Source organism: Aspergillus niger (assembly GCF_000002855.4).
Source record: "Aspergillus niger supercontig An02".
Classification (NCBI taxonomy): Eukaryota; Fungi; Ascomycota; class Eurotiomycetes; order Eurotiales; family Aspergillaceae; genus Aspergillus; species Aspergillus niger.
Genome location: NT_166519.1, coordinates 425,533 through 440,530, shown reverse-complemented (window position 1 = coordinate 440,530; position 14,998 = coordinate 425,533). Strand labels below are relative to the sequence as shown.

The 14,998-nt window shown below is 50.4% G+C and overlaps 10 protein-coding genes across 10 annotated transcripts; 5 read left to right on the top strand and 5 right to left on the bottom strand.

The window, feature by feature from the left end:
- Positions 1 to 1,815: 1,815 nt before the first annotated feature.
- An02g01910 (hypothetical protein) lies at positions 1,816 to 2,089 on the bottom strand (the record flags this gene model as incomplete). Its single annotated transcript, XM_059746095.1, has 2 exons — positions 1,816 to 1,900; positions 1,983 to 2,089. 2 exons carry the CDS (start codon positions 2,087 to 2,089, stop codon positions 1,816 to 1,818), a joined length of 192 nt encoding a protein of 63 aa, XP_059599892.1.
- A 76-nt stretch (positions 2,090 to 2,165) lies between these two features.
- An02g01900 (uncharacterized protein) lies at positions 2,166 to 3,387 on the top strand (the record flags this gene model as incomplete). Its single annotated transcript, XM_059746094.1, has 5 exons — positions 2,166 to 2,239; positions 2,292 to 2,318; positions 2,385 to 2,619; positions 2,817 to 3,209; positions 3,274 to 3,387. 5 exons carry the CDS (start codon positions 2,166 to 2,168, stop codon positions 3,385 to 3,387), a joined length of 843 nt encoding a protein of 280 aa, XP_059599891.1.
- A 1,166-nt stretch (positions 3,388 to 4,553) lies between these two features.
- On the top strand, positions 4,554 to 6,617 carry An02g01890 (uncharacterized protein; the record flags this gene model as incomplete). The annotated part of the gene is made up of 3 exons (XM_001399293.1): positions 4,554 to 5,348; positions 5,403 to 5,505; positions 5,563 to 6,617. 3 exons carry the CDS (start codon positions 4,554 to 4,556, stop codon positions 6,615 to 6,617), a joined length of 1,953 nt encoding a protein of 650 aa, XP_001399330.1.
- A 284-nt stretch (positions 6,618 to 6,901) lies between these two features.
- On the bottom strand, positions 6,902 to 7,749 carry An02g01880 (uncharacterized protein; the record flags this gene model as incomplete). The annotated part of the gene is made up of 2 exons (XM_001399292.3): positions 6,902 to 7,530; positions 7,701 to 7,749. 2 exons carry the CDS (start codon positions 7,747 to 7,749, stop codon positions 6,902 to 6,904), a joined length of 678 nt encoding a protein of 225 aa, XP_001399329.3.
- A 905-nt stretch (positions 7,750 to 8,654) lies between these two features.
- Positions 8,655 to 9,296, bottom strand: An02g01870 (uncharacterized protein; the record flags this gene model as incomplete). The annotated part of the gene is made up of 2 exons (XM_001399291.3): positions 8,655 to 9,124; positions 9,194 to 9,296. 2 exons carry the CDS (start codon positions 9,294 to 9,296, stop codon positions 8,655 to 8,657), a joined length of 573 nt encoding a protein of 190 aa, XP_001399328.1.
- A 610-nt stretch (positions 9,297 to 9,906) lies between these two features.
- Positions 9,907 to 11,257, bottom strand: An02g01860 (uncharacterized protein; the record flags this gene model as incomplete). The annotated part of the gene is made up of 3 exons (XM_059746093.1): positions 9,907 to 10,258; positions 10,379 to 10,779; positions 10,871 to 11,257. The coding sequence occupies 3 exons, from the start codon at positions 11,255 to 11,257 to the stop codon at positions 9,907 to 9,909; spliced, it is 1,140 nt and encodes a 379-aa protein (XP_059599890.1).
- Positions 11,258 to 11,308: 51 nt separating this feature from the next.
- On the top strand, positions 11,309 to 11,861 carry An02g01850 (hypothetical protein; the record flags this gene model as incomplete). Its single annotated transcript, XM_059746092.1, has 3 exons — positions 11,309 to 11,363; positions 11,543 to 11,737; positions 11,818 to 11,861. 3 exons carry the CDS (start codon positions 11,309 to 11,311, stop codon positions 11,859 to 11,861), a joined length of 294 nt encoding a protein of 97 aa, XP_059599889.1.
- An 88-nt stretch (positions 11,862 to 11,949) lies between these two features.
- On the bottom strand, positions 11,950 to 12,251 carry An02g01840 (hypothetical protein; the record flags this gene model as incomplete). Its single annotated transcript, XM_059746091.1, has 2 exons — positions 11,950 to 11,996; positions 12,098 to 12,251. 2 exons carry the CDS (start codon positions 12,249 to 12,251, stop codon positions 11,950 to 11,952), a joined length of 201 nt encoding a protein of 66 aa, XP_059599888.1.
- Positions 12,252 to 12,351: 100 nt separating this feature from the next.
- cyc (cytochrome c cyc-Aspergillus niger) lies at positions 12,352 to 13,315 on the top strand (the record flags this gene model as incomplete). Its single annotated transcript, XM_001399287.3, has 5 exons — positions 12,352 to 12,379; positions 12,802 to 12,833; positions 12,907 to 13,065; positions 13,130 to 13,224; positions 13,291 to 13,315. The coding sequence occupies 5 exons, from the start codon at positions 12,352 to 12,354 to the stop codon at positions 13,313 to 13,315; spliced, it is 339 nt and encodes a 112-aa protein (XP_001399324.1).
- Positions 13,316 to 13,761: 446 nt separating this feature from the next.
- On the top strand, positions 13,762 to 13,994 carry An02g01820 (uncharacterized protein; the record flags this gene model as incomplete). The annotated part of the gene is made up of 2 exons (XM_059746090.1): positions 13,762 to 13,851; positions 13,917 to 13,994. 2 exons carry the CDS (start codon positions 13,762 to 13,764, stop codon positions 13,992 to 13,994), a joined length of 168 nt encoding a protein of 55 aa, XP_059599887.1.
- Between the last annotated feature and the right edge of the window lie 1,004 nt (positions 13,995 to 14,998).

Here is a 14,998-nt window from a genome sequence, read left to right as displayed (position 1 = left end):
GACGTGGTTTTTATGGAACCAACGGGCTTAGTCGACCGCCGGCCGTCTGAGTTACCAGCCAAGGGTAATTGGGAAGACCCAACAGTGGAGCAGCTTCATTCAAATGAGTGGATATTAGCCAGTTCGCATGCGGATGCCGTGGACCTGCTGATTGCGCCGGGGCAGTCGGGGAATGCGGATCCCCACTCGGCGTGAGGCCCGTCCCCGCTACCCGACAGACCCGGCTATGGATCTAGTTCTCTAGTCAGCCAGTAGTCGTTGCGTCCGGCGAGATGGTGAGGATTACGATGGAGTCCCCAAACGGATCCGTAACCAACAAATGGATCTCCTACTTTGTAGGTGTCTCGCGGCCCAGTTGACCTATCTCGCTAGCAGCTCCGCCGCTCCTTAGGGATCTCTTAGCCATGCTACTATGCCAGTAGCTTTCGAAGCCGGCTCATTCCACGAGCGTTCCAGAAGGATGAAGGACGTTCGTGGAATCGACGAAGAAGGAGATCAGGAGACGGAAATCTCGCAATTACCTTCTCTAGGCAGAGAAGCTCATCGTCTCAAGCGGAACCCCCGTCGGCTTGGCCGCTTGAGTCAACCGTTGGAACGGAATAACTATGGGTAATAATATTGAGGGTGGCTCTCTATCGTCGACGGACTACGGAGCGCCATGGAGGATCAACAAAGAATTCCCTGCAGGCAAAGCCGACTAAAGACCTTCTGGAACGCCACTAAGGATTCCACATTATTAATTCTCAATTGCCCCAGTCCGTCACTCTTCGTGGGTGACCAAAAGTACCTTCTACGAGCTTAAGCAGGTACAGGATGTGCTTGCATCAGGAGGTGCGTTCTCCATATGGATACCTCTGCCCAGTTTCTGCTCTTACCTACATGGGTGCCACCTTTCAGTGGGTGCGCTGTGTCTACTCGACTGTGTACAGACCCTCCTGTTGATCAGTCCCATCCAGCAAAGACAATTTCATCGCGACTAGCCAATCGTGATGTGAATCAGACTTGTCTTGACCCTGACGAAAGCATGATTGCTGGATTAGCCGGCTGGACTTGCAGTAGTCTCAGGGTGTCTGCATTCCCGCATGCTAGATCTACCCTTTTTCCTCCTTTTTGCTCCTTTTTTTATATTTCTCCGACGCGGTGTGCGGAAGTCTCTGTAGATCGATGGGGATCCTACTAGGATATCGGAGTACTGTGTAGAAAGTCTGGTCAGGATGTAATCTCGCTTCAGATATGATGCATCTCAGCCAGCCTATGAAAAGGCGGGGTAGGCAAGTATACCAGCGAAAAATGACTGACTTTTCAGTTCACTTCATTTAAATGTTCATAATTCCTTTTCTTCCCCTCATCTTTGAGATTGTCTGTGCAGTCAGTGCATGCTACGTCATTGTGCCCAGCTTCATTTTCACATTAGTTAACATACTTCGTAGTGATTCGTGACTCAATGACACTTTCAGCCAAAGCCAGGTAGTGAGGTAGCCAGGAGAGTAACAATATCTGCCTACCGGGCTGATGAGAAACAAGCCACCAGCGATGCAAACGAGCTCACAAAAGCGCCGAGACATGCGTTTGACACTGTCAGCAAACCGTTTGCAAGACATCTCATCTCTGACCACCGTCTATCTATCTGTATGACACAGTCATGAGAATCAACCTCTGAGGGGCAGATGTGTGTTTCTGACCAGCCCAACTTGGATAAATGACAGTTACAGCGCAAAATGAGAGAAACATGGCGTTTTCCGTACTCAACAATACAATCAGCCTCCCGTGTAGTCCGACCAGGTATTGACTTCCTCTTCGGATGGAACTTGCCACTCAGGCTTCAGGGTGTTGTCTACAAACCTCGACTATTAACTTCTCCTTCACCAAGTGTCTCGCGTCACTAACAGGTGGCTGGCGCCTAGATGCTCTTCGAATACATTCGCAGGCAGTTCCCTCCGTCTGCATTCACCGTCTCACTAACACTGTTCACTGGAGCTTACGTTGCCTGGGCAGGATGCCATAGTGATAGATTCTTCTGAGAGCCTATAAAGTTGCCTGGAACGTGTTTCCTCTGTTTCTCCTTCGTTTCAACTCGCGTCTTCGACATCGTGGTTTGTATCTAGCTGGTCTGAGGCAACTTCATCGTCCTCCTGATTAGTCGTTCCCCCCGGATAGCTCTCACCATGGGCCCATCCAGACGGGCCACTGTGGTCCCAAACGCCTTTGCCGGTGGCTATAGCCAGACAGTCAGAAACCGGTCAGTTTTCTGCTGGATACGCTGCAGATCGGTCTCGCTGACGATACTATAGGCTTGACAAGGTTGTTTTCCCGGATAGGTGTGTCTACTACTTCACTCTTCAACATGTCAATATTACTTTGTTCTACATCTGACATGATCGTAGAATCAAATGCGGAACATGCAAGAAGTTTCGGTACATCGGCACTTTCTCTAACAGACAACTGGACATTCTACGCCATGCGGTAGTGGCTGAGGGAGCTTCGGCTGCTACCAGCGGACGTGCTAGATGCAGACAGTGCACCGGTCCAGGAAATACTGAATTGAAATGCACACAGTGTGACCGCGTCAAATCGATCGAAGAGTTCGCGAAGAACCAGCGGCACGAGCGTGATACTGCGGTATGCTTACTCAATTTAATCGCGGTGGATTTCAGCTGGGCTAATTTCAGGGCAGCGTTGCATGAACTGTGTCCAGAAACATACGGAAACTGAACCCTTGATGGATGAAATTAAGCAGATCACCGGAGGCGATGATACTACTGCTAGCTCTGTTACTGTTGGGAATCCCCATGATCTCTACTACTATATCAATATAGTTTAGTTGCGACGTACTGACAAGCTCGAAGAGTCAGGCAGGTAGTAGCTCTTTGGCTACTTCGTTGAAGCGTCTCCAACTGAGCGGTGCTCATGAGGGATCTGTTTGCAGTGACGATCTGGATGACGATGACGATTTGTCCATTGGTGGTGGTGTCTTTTTGGAGCCTAGACACACCGACGAGAATAGCAGCACCAATAACAAGGGCAAGGAGAAGGTCTTCACCGGCTACGATCCTCAGGGAAACCCGCATGTACTCACCCACCGCGCAGAGGTTACGCAGTCCTACCAGAGCGAATGGTCTGTCTGGGGAGTTAAGAACAAAGCCCTTCGAAGTGAAGCCGGTCCCGCCAGATCAACGCCGAAGAGGGAAAGAAACTTCGCCAAAGTCCCGGTAAGTGCCACCGACTTTGCATATTTACGAAGAACCGATATTGATGACGATTGATTCTACGCAGAGCGCGCGCTATGAAAAGCACGAACTGCCGAGCATGGCCATTCCTGATTCCAGCGGCGCGAACATCCCTTCTGACGATGAGGACGAAGTGAACGATTTGGACGTCTTTCTGTGAGCAAGCTTGGTATACCCGGGCAGAAGCTCAGATGTAGCAGGGATCGTACTGAGTCTGAAGATATCGGGACTAATGAGATGACTGGAAAGCTGTCAAAACCCATATGAATTTCTTCTGTCCCCGATTTCGGGTTACTGTCTTGACTCTTCTATTCGTCTAATCAACCTTGCTTTTTCTGAGATGGTATGACAAATGTACTGTAGCAGCCGGAAACGATGGGCGATCACAGCTAGGGGGGGGCGCGCTATAGTGGCTGTATTCTCAATCATGGTCCCATTGCTGGTACTATAGTTGTCAGGTTCCTTTGTAGTGGCAATCTAAGAATATGGATGGTTCCACCCTCAATCAACCATGGATGAAGTGATCTTGGTTTCTAGGTGGTTCCCGCCCGCCCAGGAACCATAGACTGTCGGGCCCGCTGGTCTATAGTAGTGGTGTCTTTATATAGCGGGTTAGGAAAGCATTGTGAATGACTGTAGAGAGCTTCGCAAAGTTGTCAAATAGCCATCGATGGACATTTCATAAAGCGAACTCTTCGATTGCCATTGGTGAAGGATAATGATGATGGAAACTGAAGGTCATTAAGGGGTGGCAGAGGGAGAAGAAGCGAAGGCAGAGAGAATGATTGCATCTCCAAAATAAGATCCCCGCAGTCCGCCTGCCATGACGTAGGCGGCCATCCAGTCTTTTCTTTCCAGTGTAGACAACTCTGTGAACTTACCTTTTTATTTTTCTCTACTTGTCATCTGCTCTTTTCTTTGTCTTTCGATCTTCTGTTCCTTTCTGCATCAGACACGCGACGACCCACTTCAGCTGTCACTCCTCTGCTTTTCTCTGCCCAGCCCACTTCGCTACACACTCAGTGTATCCCGTTGGTTTCACCATCCGTCGCCCCTCTTCCTGCCCCGTCTTTTTATTTTCTACTGCTTTCCCTCTATCTCCGTGAAGTCCAGTCGACCCGTTGCCACACGATTGTCGCACCTCTGCTTCCATTTGCTTCAATATTTTTGGCCCTTGGCCCTCTTTGTAGCCTTTTTTTCCCCCATCAGCTCGATACCTCATTCATATCAGCTCGATACCTCATTCATAAGACTGCTCTGGTGATTACTCTGCGCTCGTGATTACGCAGGGCAAACACCTCTGACCCGGCGTCGTACGCCCCAGCGATGGCTTACAATAGCTTCCCCAACAGTCCTTCTTACTCGCAGTTTGGAAGCATGAACCATGCCAATCCAAACGAAAATGGCGCATCATCTTACACCCCTCCGTACCCTGCACAATATGGGCCGGAGCAGGTGAACATGCCTCAGCCTCAAGTTCCTCCTACCTCCTCTTCCCCGACGGGTTACTATTCGAAACCGCCTTACGAGCCAGCTCCATGGCAGCAGCAACCGCAGCAACCACCAGCCCCCGGGAGGATCAACGAGGCTGTGAATTCGGCCTTTCGCCAGGCTGACTCTCCGGCCTATCTGTCTCCAGAGGTTGTTTCTCAGATAACTGCGACGGTGATACAACAGCTGAAAGCGACGGGGTTGGACAACTTGCAAAGTGATCAACAGCCGTCACCACCGCCACCGCCGCAATGGTCTCATTCGGCTACAGCCGCCATGTATGGTGAACCGTCTCATTCACCTAGGCCGCAGAATACCCCTCCACCACCGCCTAAGATTCCCCCGGGTAACCCGGACTACCAAGCACCTGTACCGCCTGTACATCCCAGCAGCCCTCATCCATTCCCCAGACCATCCGTGGGGCAGCCGGGTGAAAGACGCGGATCGCCGACAAGCCAAAGCCAGGTCAGCGATCAACACCAGACTATGGAATCCCGACCAAAGCCGCCATCAAGGGAAGCTACGGTGACAGAAATGACAACGTTGGATAAAGTATGGGGCAAGTTCTTCGAGGACGGGAAGCCAACAGAAAAGCTTAGCATGTTATTGCGTGGCATCGCAGTCCACCTGGTAAGTGCAGTCCGCAACCGGTGAGTTCTGGACGCTAACGAGTTCGTCTGGCAGATCGAGAATTACCCGCCAGAGAACACTCTGGTCGTCGTTCCTGAGAAAATGAAACAGTTCTATGCAGATACAAGTGTGCCGTCTGATCCGTACCCCTGGGAAGGTTAGTCCCAATGAACCACTGTGCTGTATGACACGGACCTTGCTGACCTATAACAAGACATCTTCGACGACCGTACATCTCAGATCTCGAGATTGTTGCGAAAGCTTGAAGTGGAACATCATCTCGTGCAACATAAACTTCATGAGAGACCTGACATCCCGGGCCTGACTCCCCGTGGCTTTGCCCGATGGGCAACTTTAATGATCCAGGCCCATCCTGAGAAAGAGTACGAGCGCTTCCAAAAAGCACTGTTGAACATGCCCATCAACAACCCCGACAAGAGGAGCGAAAGACTACCCAAGGAGTTCTCAAGGCGCTTGTTTCCTGATGCGCCAGATCTCTCATTGAGAGAAGAGATCGACCAGAAAATCATGGAATTTTGCAACGTCGACTTGCCGCCCATCACCGAGGACGAGTTGAAAAAGGTTGCCGCACAGCGGCACAAGAAATCTGCACACAAGGCGTCAGTGAGCTCTGTTGACTCGACCCCCTCGATGGGAGAGCGTGAGCGTCAGCCCTACCATAGCACATCATCTTCTGCCATTGTCGATGACGAGGACAAAGAGGTCCCATCGCGGCCTATTGAACGCGAAAGGAAGCCCTACACTGCGCAGCCTGGAGGTGGTAAAGTGTACGAAGAGAGGGCACCCAGCCATCGTCATGCCAACTCGATGTCCGCAGGGTCTGGCTCCAAAGATGGTCCGATCGATATCGGACCCCGAATGTCGGAGACGTACCTCCACACCGGGAGTTCACAGCGTCCCACGACCACGTTCGGACGATCTCGAAGTCCGTCACGGGGTGCTCATCCAGGCGGCGAGTACAGACACTCCGAGAGTGACCTCTTAGGCCATGGTAGTGGCTCACGATATGGAGGGTTGTCTGATAATGACTACTACTACCCCCCATCCACATCTGCCCTCCCAGGAGACATCGACGACACTCGCAAATACCACAATCTCAGCCCTGACCATGGCGATAGGAGACTATACGATGCCCTGCGGACCCGGGACAGCGAGCGAGAAAAGAGCAAGCGCAGCAGCTGGGGCGGCGACGAGGATTACTATCGCGCTGCCACCGGCTACGACTATAAACCGTATGGGTATAGGTGATACTGATATACTGACCGTGTTTGACCCTTGAAAATCATCGTTTTGGCGCGCTTCTTGTATGAAAAGAGATATCCGTCTATGAAGTTATGACTTATGATAGCGTTCATTATTAGTCTGCTTGGCTGCTTTCCTTTCTGCCTTATATTTAGCCACTCATGACCTTATTCCTTTCTGAATGTGTACCACGAACTTTCCTTCATTATCTGAACTTTGACTCCTTGTCCTCCCTTCCTCTTCTTTCAGGAAATGTATAATATCACTAATACCACTTTCGGGATTGAACATTATATACCCCCAGCTCCACCAGAACCTACCCCCTCCACCCTCTTCCCCTCGATAATTCTCCTAACCCCCACCCTCTCCTCTCTCTCTCGCATCTTCCCCATCCTCCTCCGATCCCTCTCCTCCCGTCTCCGTCTCTTCCGTCTAACCCTCTCCTCCTCCTCCTCCTCATCCATGTCCAATTCCCTTCTCAACCTCTCCACCTCCTCCCTCCCCAACCGCCACGGCACATCCAACACCTCCACCAAAAACCGCGACCGCTGATCCAGGAACCGCATCTCGGCGTTCGTGTCCCGGACCGGAAATACCCGCTCGAGTTGGAGCTGGTTCACGCCGCGGAATGTGCTGATGGTGCCCTTGAGGTGCGCGAAGGTGCCTGGTGCGTAGGGGCTTATGTCGAGGGCGAGGGAGGTTGTGGGGGAGATATGCTGGGTGGGAGTAAAGGAAGTAGGTAAAGTAGATGAGGGAGTGGAGTTGGGGGTAGCTTTCTGAACGACCACGTCGAGCGTTACACCGCTGCTATCGTCAAGGGTGAGGATCGTAACGGTGGGGAATTCCGTTCGGGAGGTTATTAGTCCCAGTAGGGAGATGTATTGGATGGGATGGTTTTTGTAGAAGTAGATTTTTGGGTCTATAAGTTTTGCATTCGGAGGTTAGGATGTACGTATGTATGTATGTATGTATGTCTTGGACGATAGAGAAGGAGGATCGGATGTATATGTGGGAGAAACGAAAATAGAATATCATATGTGCTTTGATTTACAATTGCAATGGGAGATGAAAGAGTTGGGGGAGATCTACCTGGAAACTCCGGCCGTCTTTTCAATCTTAGCACATCCACCGCGGCCATCTTCACCCAGGTGAAGTGGGTGGGGGACGCCTTGAAGCAATACGCTGGGTAGAATTCAAGGTCGTCATGGTTTTCTGCTGTCGCCATGGGAGTGGGACCATTTTCATGGTTGGGTGTTGGTCATTTGGGTTTGGTGCATGTGGTTGTAGTGAAATTGGGAGGAAAATGGGGAGCTGATGGTTGTTTGTTGATTGAGTGATGGATGGGGTGTGGTGAGGGGAAGCCGGCAGGTAGCTTTGTTATCGGTCACGTGGTGGATGGGGTCAGGTGGTGATAAGGATGTTCAGGATTTAAGATGTTGTGTGGTGCTGGTTGAATATGATGGGTAGTATTTATTGCTGAGTAGGGATGTGTTTTCCAAATTGAAGGAATGGAATTTGATTGAGTTGATCCGCAGCTGGGAAATGGTAATTGCTGTGGGAAATGTATGGATACCCCCTCATCCCTCCCCTACATCTGGAGATCGGACCATGATACACTACTACTTCTAAACAGCAATACAATAATTACTAATGGATTAATATACTGTCAAGCATTCTAAAACCGTACCGAGTGCTTATAGAAGAAACCTTACATAATTGACTGGGATTATGCTTTTGTGCACTCCGTGAGAGATCGAGACAGATATGGCATTGCTGTTTTCATAGCCCACGGCCATATTACTATTACTATATCGCAGATTGTATGCAGACAGACACAAAGAACTGGTACTCCGTCTGCGCTATCAATGACCTTTTCGCTACCTGCAAGAAGCTGAGAACATTCCCGTAATTCAATCAGATTGAGTATGAATCAATAGTCCTATTTCCCCAAACCAACAGATATCTTACATATTCAAATCAAATTTGATCAACGCCAGATAATCCATGTATACACGCATACATATAGTAGACCAACAAACAAAATCACTCCTCCTTCCTCCCATCCCCAATCACCCAATTATTCAAGTACCCCACCCCAGCATTCAAATACGTCGCAACCCCCAACCAAGCCGCATACGGCGTCATCAACCAGAACGCCACCCGGTCATGCTTCCACCAGATATGCATCAACGTCGCCACATTCCCGCTCAGAAGCAGCAGATCCGCCAACGCCCACGCCGGCTTCCGGAACATGAAGAACAGCGGCATCCAGAGGTGATTCAACGCCAGCTGGGAAATGTATAGGGTCTGAGACTTGACGGCCCAGTCTTGGACAATTGATGATGATGAGGAAGGTGGGTATGCGGTAGCTATGGTTCCTGATACTGTTGCGTGGTGGATTGCGAAGCCCATCATGCCGTAGAGGACGGTCCAGACGACCGGGAAGGCCCAGGTTGGGGGGTAGAGAGGGGGTTTTTTGAGAGAATGGTAGACTTGTTTGGTGCGACCTTTGCCTGGTTTTAGTTAATATTTGAACTCAAAGAGGTGGAATTGAGTGGTAGACATAGGTAGGGGAAGCTCACGGTTGGTATGGTACCCGACTAGAGAACCCGTCGCGATGGGCGTCACGACGGATACTAGGGGGTGGGCGAACATCGCCTGAGGGAGAGCGGCGGACCAGGGCATGTTTGGTTTAATTCTCCAGCCTGTATGAGAGAATAAGGAGGGTTCTGGAGGGTTGAGTGTGGAGTTGCGATGTATTTATTTGATCCTCTGGATCGATCGATCGCGGAAGCTGGAAGTGGTCGACGTCATCCGGATCGGACCAGGGAATGTAGGATCGCGTGGTATAGCCGACTGCCTGCAGTGGGGAGGATTCGGATTGGGGATAAGGACTTCTCCACTAGAATCAGAATTAACCAGGCGATTGATGGTTGATCATGTAAATATATTGATGGTTAGGTTCGTTTCTGCTGGTCAGTCGCTCGGTTTCCCCGCATCTGGTGAGCCACGGCGTGTGGAGAAGCTTATCACATGCATTAGACGATATCATATCTATAGATCATTGAGAGGACGTCTACATTTGATTGAGTGAAGAATAATCTTCTGTGGAGCACTGTTCACATTAGTAGAAAAGGAGTAGTCTATGACTACTATCTCTTCAGGAAGGAGATTGACAAGCACTGTGAGGCCTTGCATGTTGACTCCGCAGCGCTTGGCTCTGAAGCATCAGTGGAGCAGATAACGAACGCGACATTTGTATACCTACATCCTTGGGGGTTTATGTAAGTGTTCTTTAGGAAGACTTGCTGATGCTTTGGTAGTGCATCAAATACAGCAGGTACATCTCAAGAACCATGACTTTGTTGCATGGTATATGTGAATCGACACAGTAAAGCCCCACTGGACCCAATGTAAAGCTTCTTGTGCCTGCATTATCTGGAAAACTGTGCAAGCTCATGTTATCATGGAGACCGGGGCTAACAGTGACACCATACTCTGAATCTTCAGTATTCTTGATTGACTGCAGCTTTCTAGTTGGGAACATTCCAGGAACTTGCTGGAAGATGCGCAGCTGGGTAGAAATCGTATCAGACGAATGCAGAAAAATAGCAAACCAATAAACATTGCTATGGTAAAGCCCTTGACTGCATCTATACAGGGCAGAAATACATGAGAAGAGAATCAAAGGCTAATATACAATGCACAACGGTAACGATCTGAACGTAATGCTTTTTCCAGCAAGTCTCCCCGAGCGACGCTCTCACCAAATCCCCAACCACTTCTTAACAGGCCTCTTGTTACCCTCCCAATCAACATACACGTTCTTATCATCCTCACCCTGCTGCTCCTTAGCCACAGGAGACTGGTCATCCACAGCCACCTCCTTTCCATCAGCACCAGCAAGATCCTTCTCATTAGGCTCCTCCAACCCATGAGCAACCCGATACTGCCGTCTCTTCTCAGCATCATCCACCCGTCTGCGACGCTTCTCTCTCGTCTCGATCGAATTGTGCTGCACATGCATCCGGAACACCGAAATAGCCTGCCGAACCGTATCAATCGGATGTGACAGCAGCGCCGACCAAGGCGGCAGCAGATGAGCGAAAGGCGACGAGTGCTTGAAGTTCGTAGTGAATGTGAAAGTAGCCAGGGAGGTCAGTACACCCTACACATATCACATATATCGTTAGCAAACCCAACTCAATCATATATTATCTTGCAATCGAACACAAAGCAAGGAAGGAGGGATATCTCACCATCGCAATCCAAATATGAATCCACCGATTCGTCAAGAACTTGTGCATGACTGTTCCCTCAGGCGGGAACATATTCGGGTACTGCCTGTGCTTCTGCTCCTCCTTCTCCTTCTCGCTGAGCTTCGGCCCCGGGTAGTTGATCGGGCCGCTGTTGACAACCTTCCCATTGCGAGTTTGGACGACCCGGCGCGCAGGGTGAGACGGAGGTCGGAACTTGTCGGGCTTGGAGAGCACGCGGGGTTTGCTATCATCGGGCGTAGAGGAGGCGCATCGCTGGGTGGTGCTGCTGGTGATGCGGTAGGTGGTTCGTCGGTTCAAGGCGCGGAGGCTGAGCGGGGAGGGAGCGCCCCGGGGGAGGAGAAATTGGGGGATTGTGACAGGCGGCATTGTGTATATAAGTCAAAGTAGGTGGAAGTTGACTAGTGAGGTGCACCACAGATGAAAGCTGAATTGGCCGCTGGGAGTGCCTGGCCTGTTTGGTGTTGCGGCGCGGGTATTTTTTTCCTGGTGCCGCGGAGGATATAGAGATCACGTGATTACAATACGGCTGAATCTACGCTGTGCTACATTGACGGCAGGGCAAAGGTTCCTTTACTGTGGAGCTTGTCAGTAAGGTATAGTATAGAGCTGTCAAGTACGTGGTTTAGAATGATTCAATCTATATGTGTGCAGGTGCGTGCAATAAGCCAAGTAAACATGGGTTCCTGTCGGTACCTGTTGAGGCTATTTTTCCATTTGCCTCAGGCCACCTCGGGATGTCCCCGGCGGAGCGGAACAACACGAATTCCCATGACAAGTCGGCCAAACTCGGAGGACAAATGATGGCGCGCGAATTTCCAACGCGAATGCTTTGCGGGACCAGAAACAGTCAATTGCGGTGGCCCAACTCCGTATCTTCTCCGGGTCTTCTCCGTAGCTACCGGCCTATTTTTGTGTGTGTTACGTAGGGAACTGGGCCACCATGACGGAGGCACAAATATGGCAACTATGAAAAGAGGATGAGATCATTCGGAAGCGCTACGTCAGTCGCGGACGGAAAAGCCGCTATATGCTCGGAAGGAATCAGCGAGTATCATCTCCTATAGTAAAGTAGTGTAGGGACTCGAAAGAACATTGACTCTCAAGCCTGGCATGCACAAGGGGTTCAATTGACCAGAACTTGGTCAGATCGATCTGGGTAATGGGGACAATTCTTGGAAAACATGGAGCATGGCTCAAAAAAGACACCGGCATCTTGTCCCGGAAGCGCCCGTTGTGCTGAATCATCTCGCTCCTGATTGGCCGCAACCCGGATCACGGGAGGCGTTGGGGGCAAAGGCTGGCCGCTCTTGTACAAATTGATCGCAAGTTTTTCTTCCCTCGTCCGATTTCTCTCCTCCATCGCTTCTATCTTCCCCAGGAAATCCTCCACAGGTCCAATTCGTCTGTATATTACTCTTATACCTTTTAATACCTCTTAAATCCCTTCACACACATTCAAAATGGGCAAGGACGCTTCTTTCGCTCCCGGTAAGCTAACGCAGTATTCCTTGTTTTGGCCGCTCCTTGTCTCCGGAGGCTTTTCATTCACTGGCCTTTCGAACACTGCATTCATTCAATGCCGTGTTGGTTTCCCGCTTTATGATGGCTGGTTACTGGCGCTCGAAACTTCTGCCTGCTATGACTTGATTCATCGCATTTGCTGTCGCGTTTGCTCTACCTTTTCGCAAACCGCACGCTTTTACTTGTCAAACAACGCTACGTCGGAAGGCAATAGTCGATATCACAATAACAGCATAAGTCGAGCGTCACAGCTGTCATCATGAGCTGGGACGCATCTGTTTTACCTTGCGTGATCCAATGGCGCGAGGAAATTGCAGAAAGGGAAAAGAGAGAGGCCGAGGCGGCAGACAAAGCCAAACAACAGCTTGCTAACTTCGATCTCGATTCAGGTGACTCCGCCAAGGGTGCTAAGCTCTTCCAGGTGAGTTGTGATCGCTCTGCGTCGCAAGGCGGCACTGCTTGAACAGAACAGTATTGACTAACATCGCGTTCAGACTCGTTGCGCTCAGTGCCACACTGTCGAGGCTGGTGGTCCCCACAAGGTCGGCCCCAACTTGAACGGTCTCTTCGGCCGTAAGACCGGTCAGGCCGAGGGCTACGCCTACACCGACGCCAACAAGCAGGCTGGTGTCACCTGGGATGAGAACTCTCTGGTAGGCTCCGACTCACCACTTCGCGAAACGTAATGAAGATTTTCGGCTAATTATCTGTCTGCAGTTCTCCTACCTCGAGAACCCCAAGAAGTTCATCCCCGGTACCAAGATGGCCTTCGGTGGTCTCAAGAAGGGCAAGGAGAGGAACGACCTCATCACGTATGTGCTACCCCGGATGATCAGAAATGACGAAATGCAGAGCGCTGACAATTGTACCTTCTATAGTTACCTCAAGGAGAGCACCGCTTAAATTACCTCACCGTCATGAACTATTCTAGAACCCGCCTGCCGAACATTGCTCACTTATCCGTGCTGGAAACAGGCGGTGAGTCGGCAACCCGACAGTCAGGGACTGTAACATTACCACGCCCTTATTTACCCGCGATAGACCTTTGGCGTTGCTGCGTTGGAACGATACAGATACAATAGAGTCCTGTCTCCTTCCGCGACCGCTGTCTACATATTCCCTTCTTGTTCCCTTTTTTACCCTCCATTTCCTATGTGTCCTCTACGAATGTGTTCCTTCCAGCTCTTGTGTGTATCATGGTTTTAAAACAATTTGGTTGCTTGAGACCATAATGAATTGAAGAGATCTCCTCTCACATGACAAACTAGACAATGTGTGTGCATTGCTTTTTACACAGGACTGCTTCTTGATTACTTAGTTCTGTTTTCCCTTTTCTGCCTGACGGACCGATGGCCGTGCGCTGGGCCGGTCCCGAGTTTCAGAAGTATCACGTGCAGCCCGTGCTGGCCGGGGATTCGCCCTGCGCGACTCTCGACCACGTATGCGCTGCAGAAGGGGGACCCCTCGGGGGAGTAAATAGATACAGTGTCTGGCTTCGAGTCAGGGAGGAAGTAACGGTGGCCACTGCACCGGCAATCTGGCGGATGATCCTTGCAGGGCCGTGGAGGGCAGCGCAGCATGATCATTGGGCCTGGCTGTTGGGCCAGTTGTCAGCCAGCCATTGATAGGTAGGTTCATGGTCCCGAGAAGGTACCGTTCCTCTAGTAGTAGTAAATGGCTTGGGAGCCAACCAACCAGACTGCCGGTCGATCGGAGGGTAAATTAAGAGAGCCCAAGCACCAACAGATAGGTACATACTACCGTCCTGAAGGAGGGGGAGAGAGGGGAAGAGAAGAAACCAGTCTCCCATGGGGGGGAACTGACTGACTTCTATCGGAGATGATTGCGAACTACGGAAGCGACCGGTTTGTTGGAGGCGTTGATAGGTAGGATTGAGGAACCTTTTCGTAGGGTGGTCATGTGGCCATGACTTAGGATGGATGATGGATGGATGCGAGTCACGTCGATATCGTGGTTGTCGAATGGTAGGTTATCTTGGTGGGCTTATAGTTTATCTAGCTTTATAGCGGGGGGAGATGAAATGCAGACAACTATCGATAGAAGGTGCAGTAAACTGCAGTAAATGCAGCATATCTATCTGCTACGCGAGAGTCGTGAGGAAAATGTTCCGAATAGGAGATGTCTCAGTAACTTGTGGAGTAGTGACCGGGGGGTTAAATCGATCCGATGAGAGGCGATGCGATGCGATCCAACGAAGTACGTAGATAGTCACTCAATCAGGGTTGCTGGTTATCGTTTGGATGGATCGGTCTGTCGGTCAAATCCTAGTCTGGCTTGATGAAACGCAGTCGTTGTGGAGTTCAGTTTGAACCCTTCAAAAAAGTACAGGGTGAAGTGTAGTCTAGTCCAGTCAGTAGTAGAGTAATTCTGCGCAAATGAATCCTAAGCATCGGTGGTTTCTGGAGGGGAGCCGATGGGCCCGATAGATAGATACCACCAGGAGGCTTTTTTCTTTTTCCCCTCCATCAGATGGAATGTTCCTATTTTTCCACAGGAACGAGATCCATGAACCAAGGTACGTTCCCTTCTTTTTACGAGAACAATTCTTTTGAAAAACATAAATCA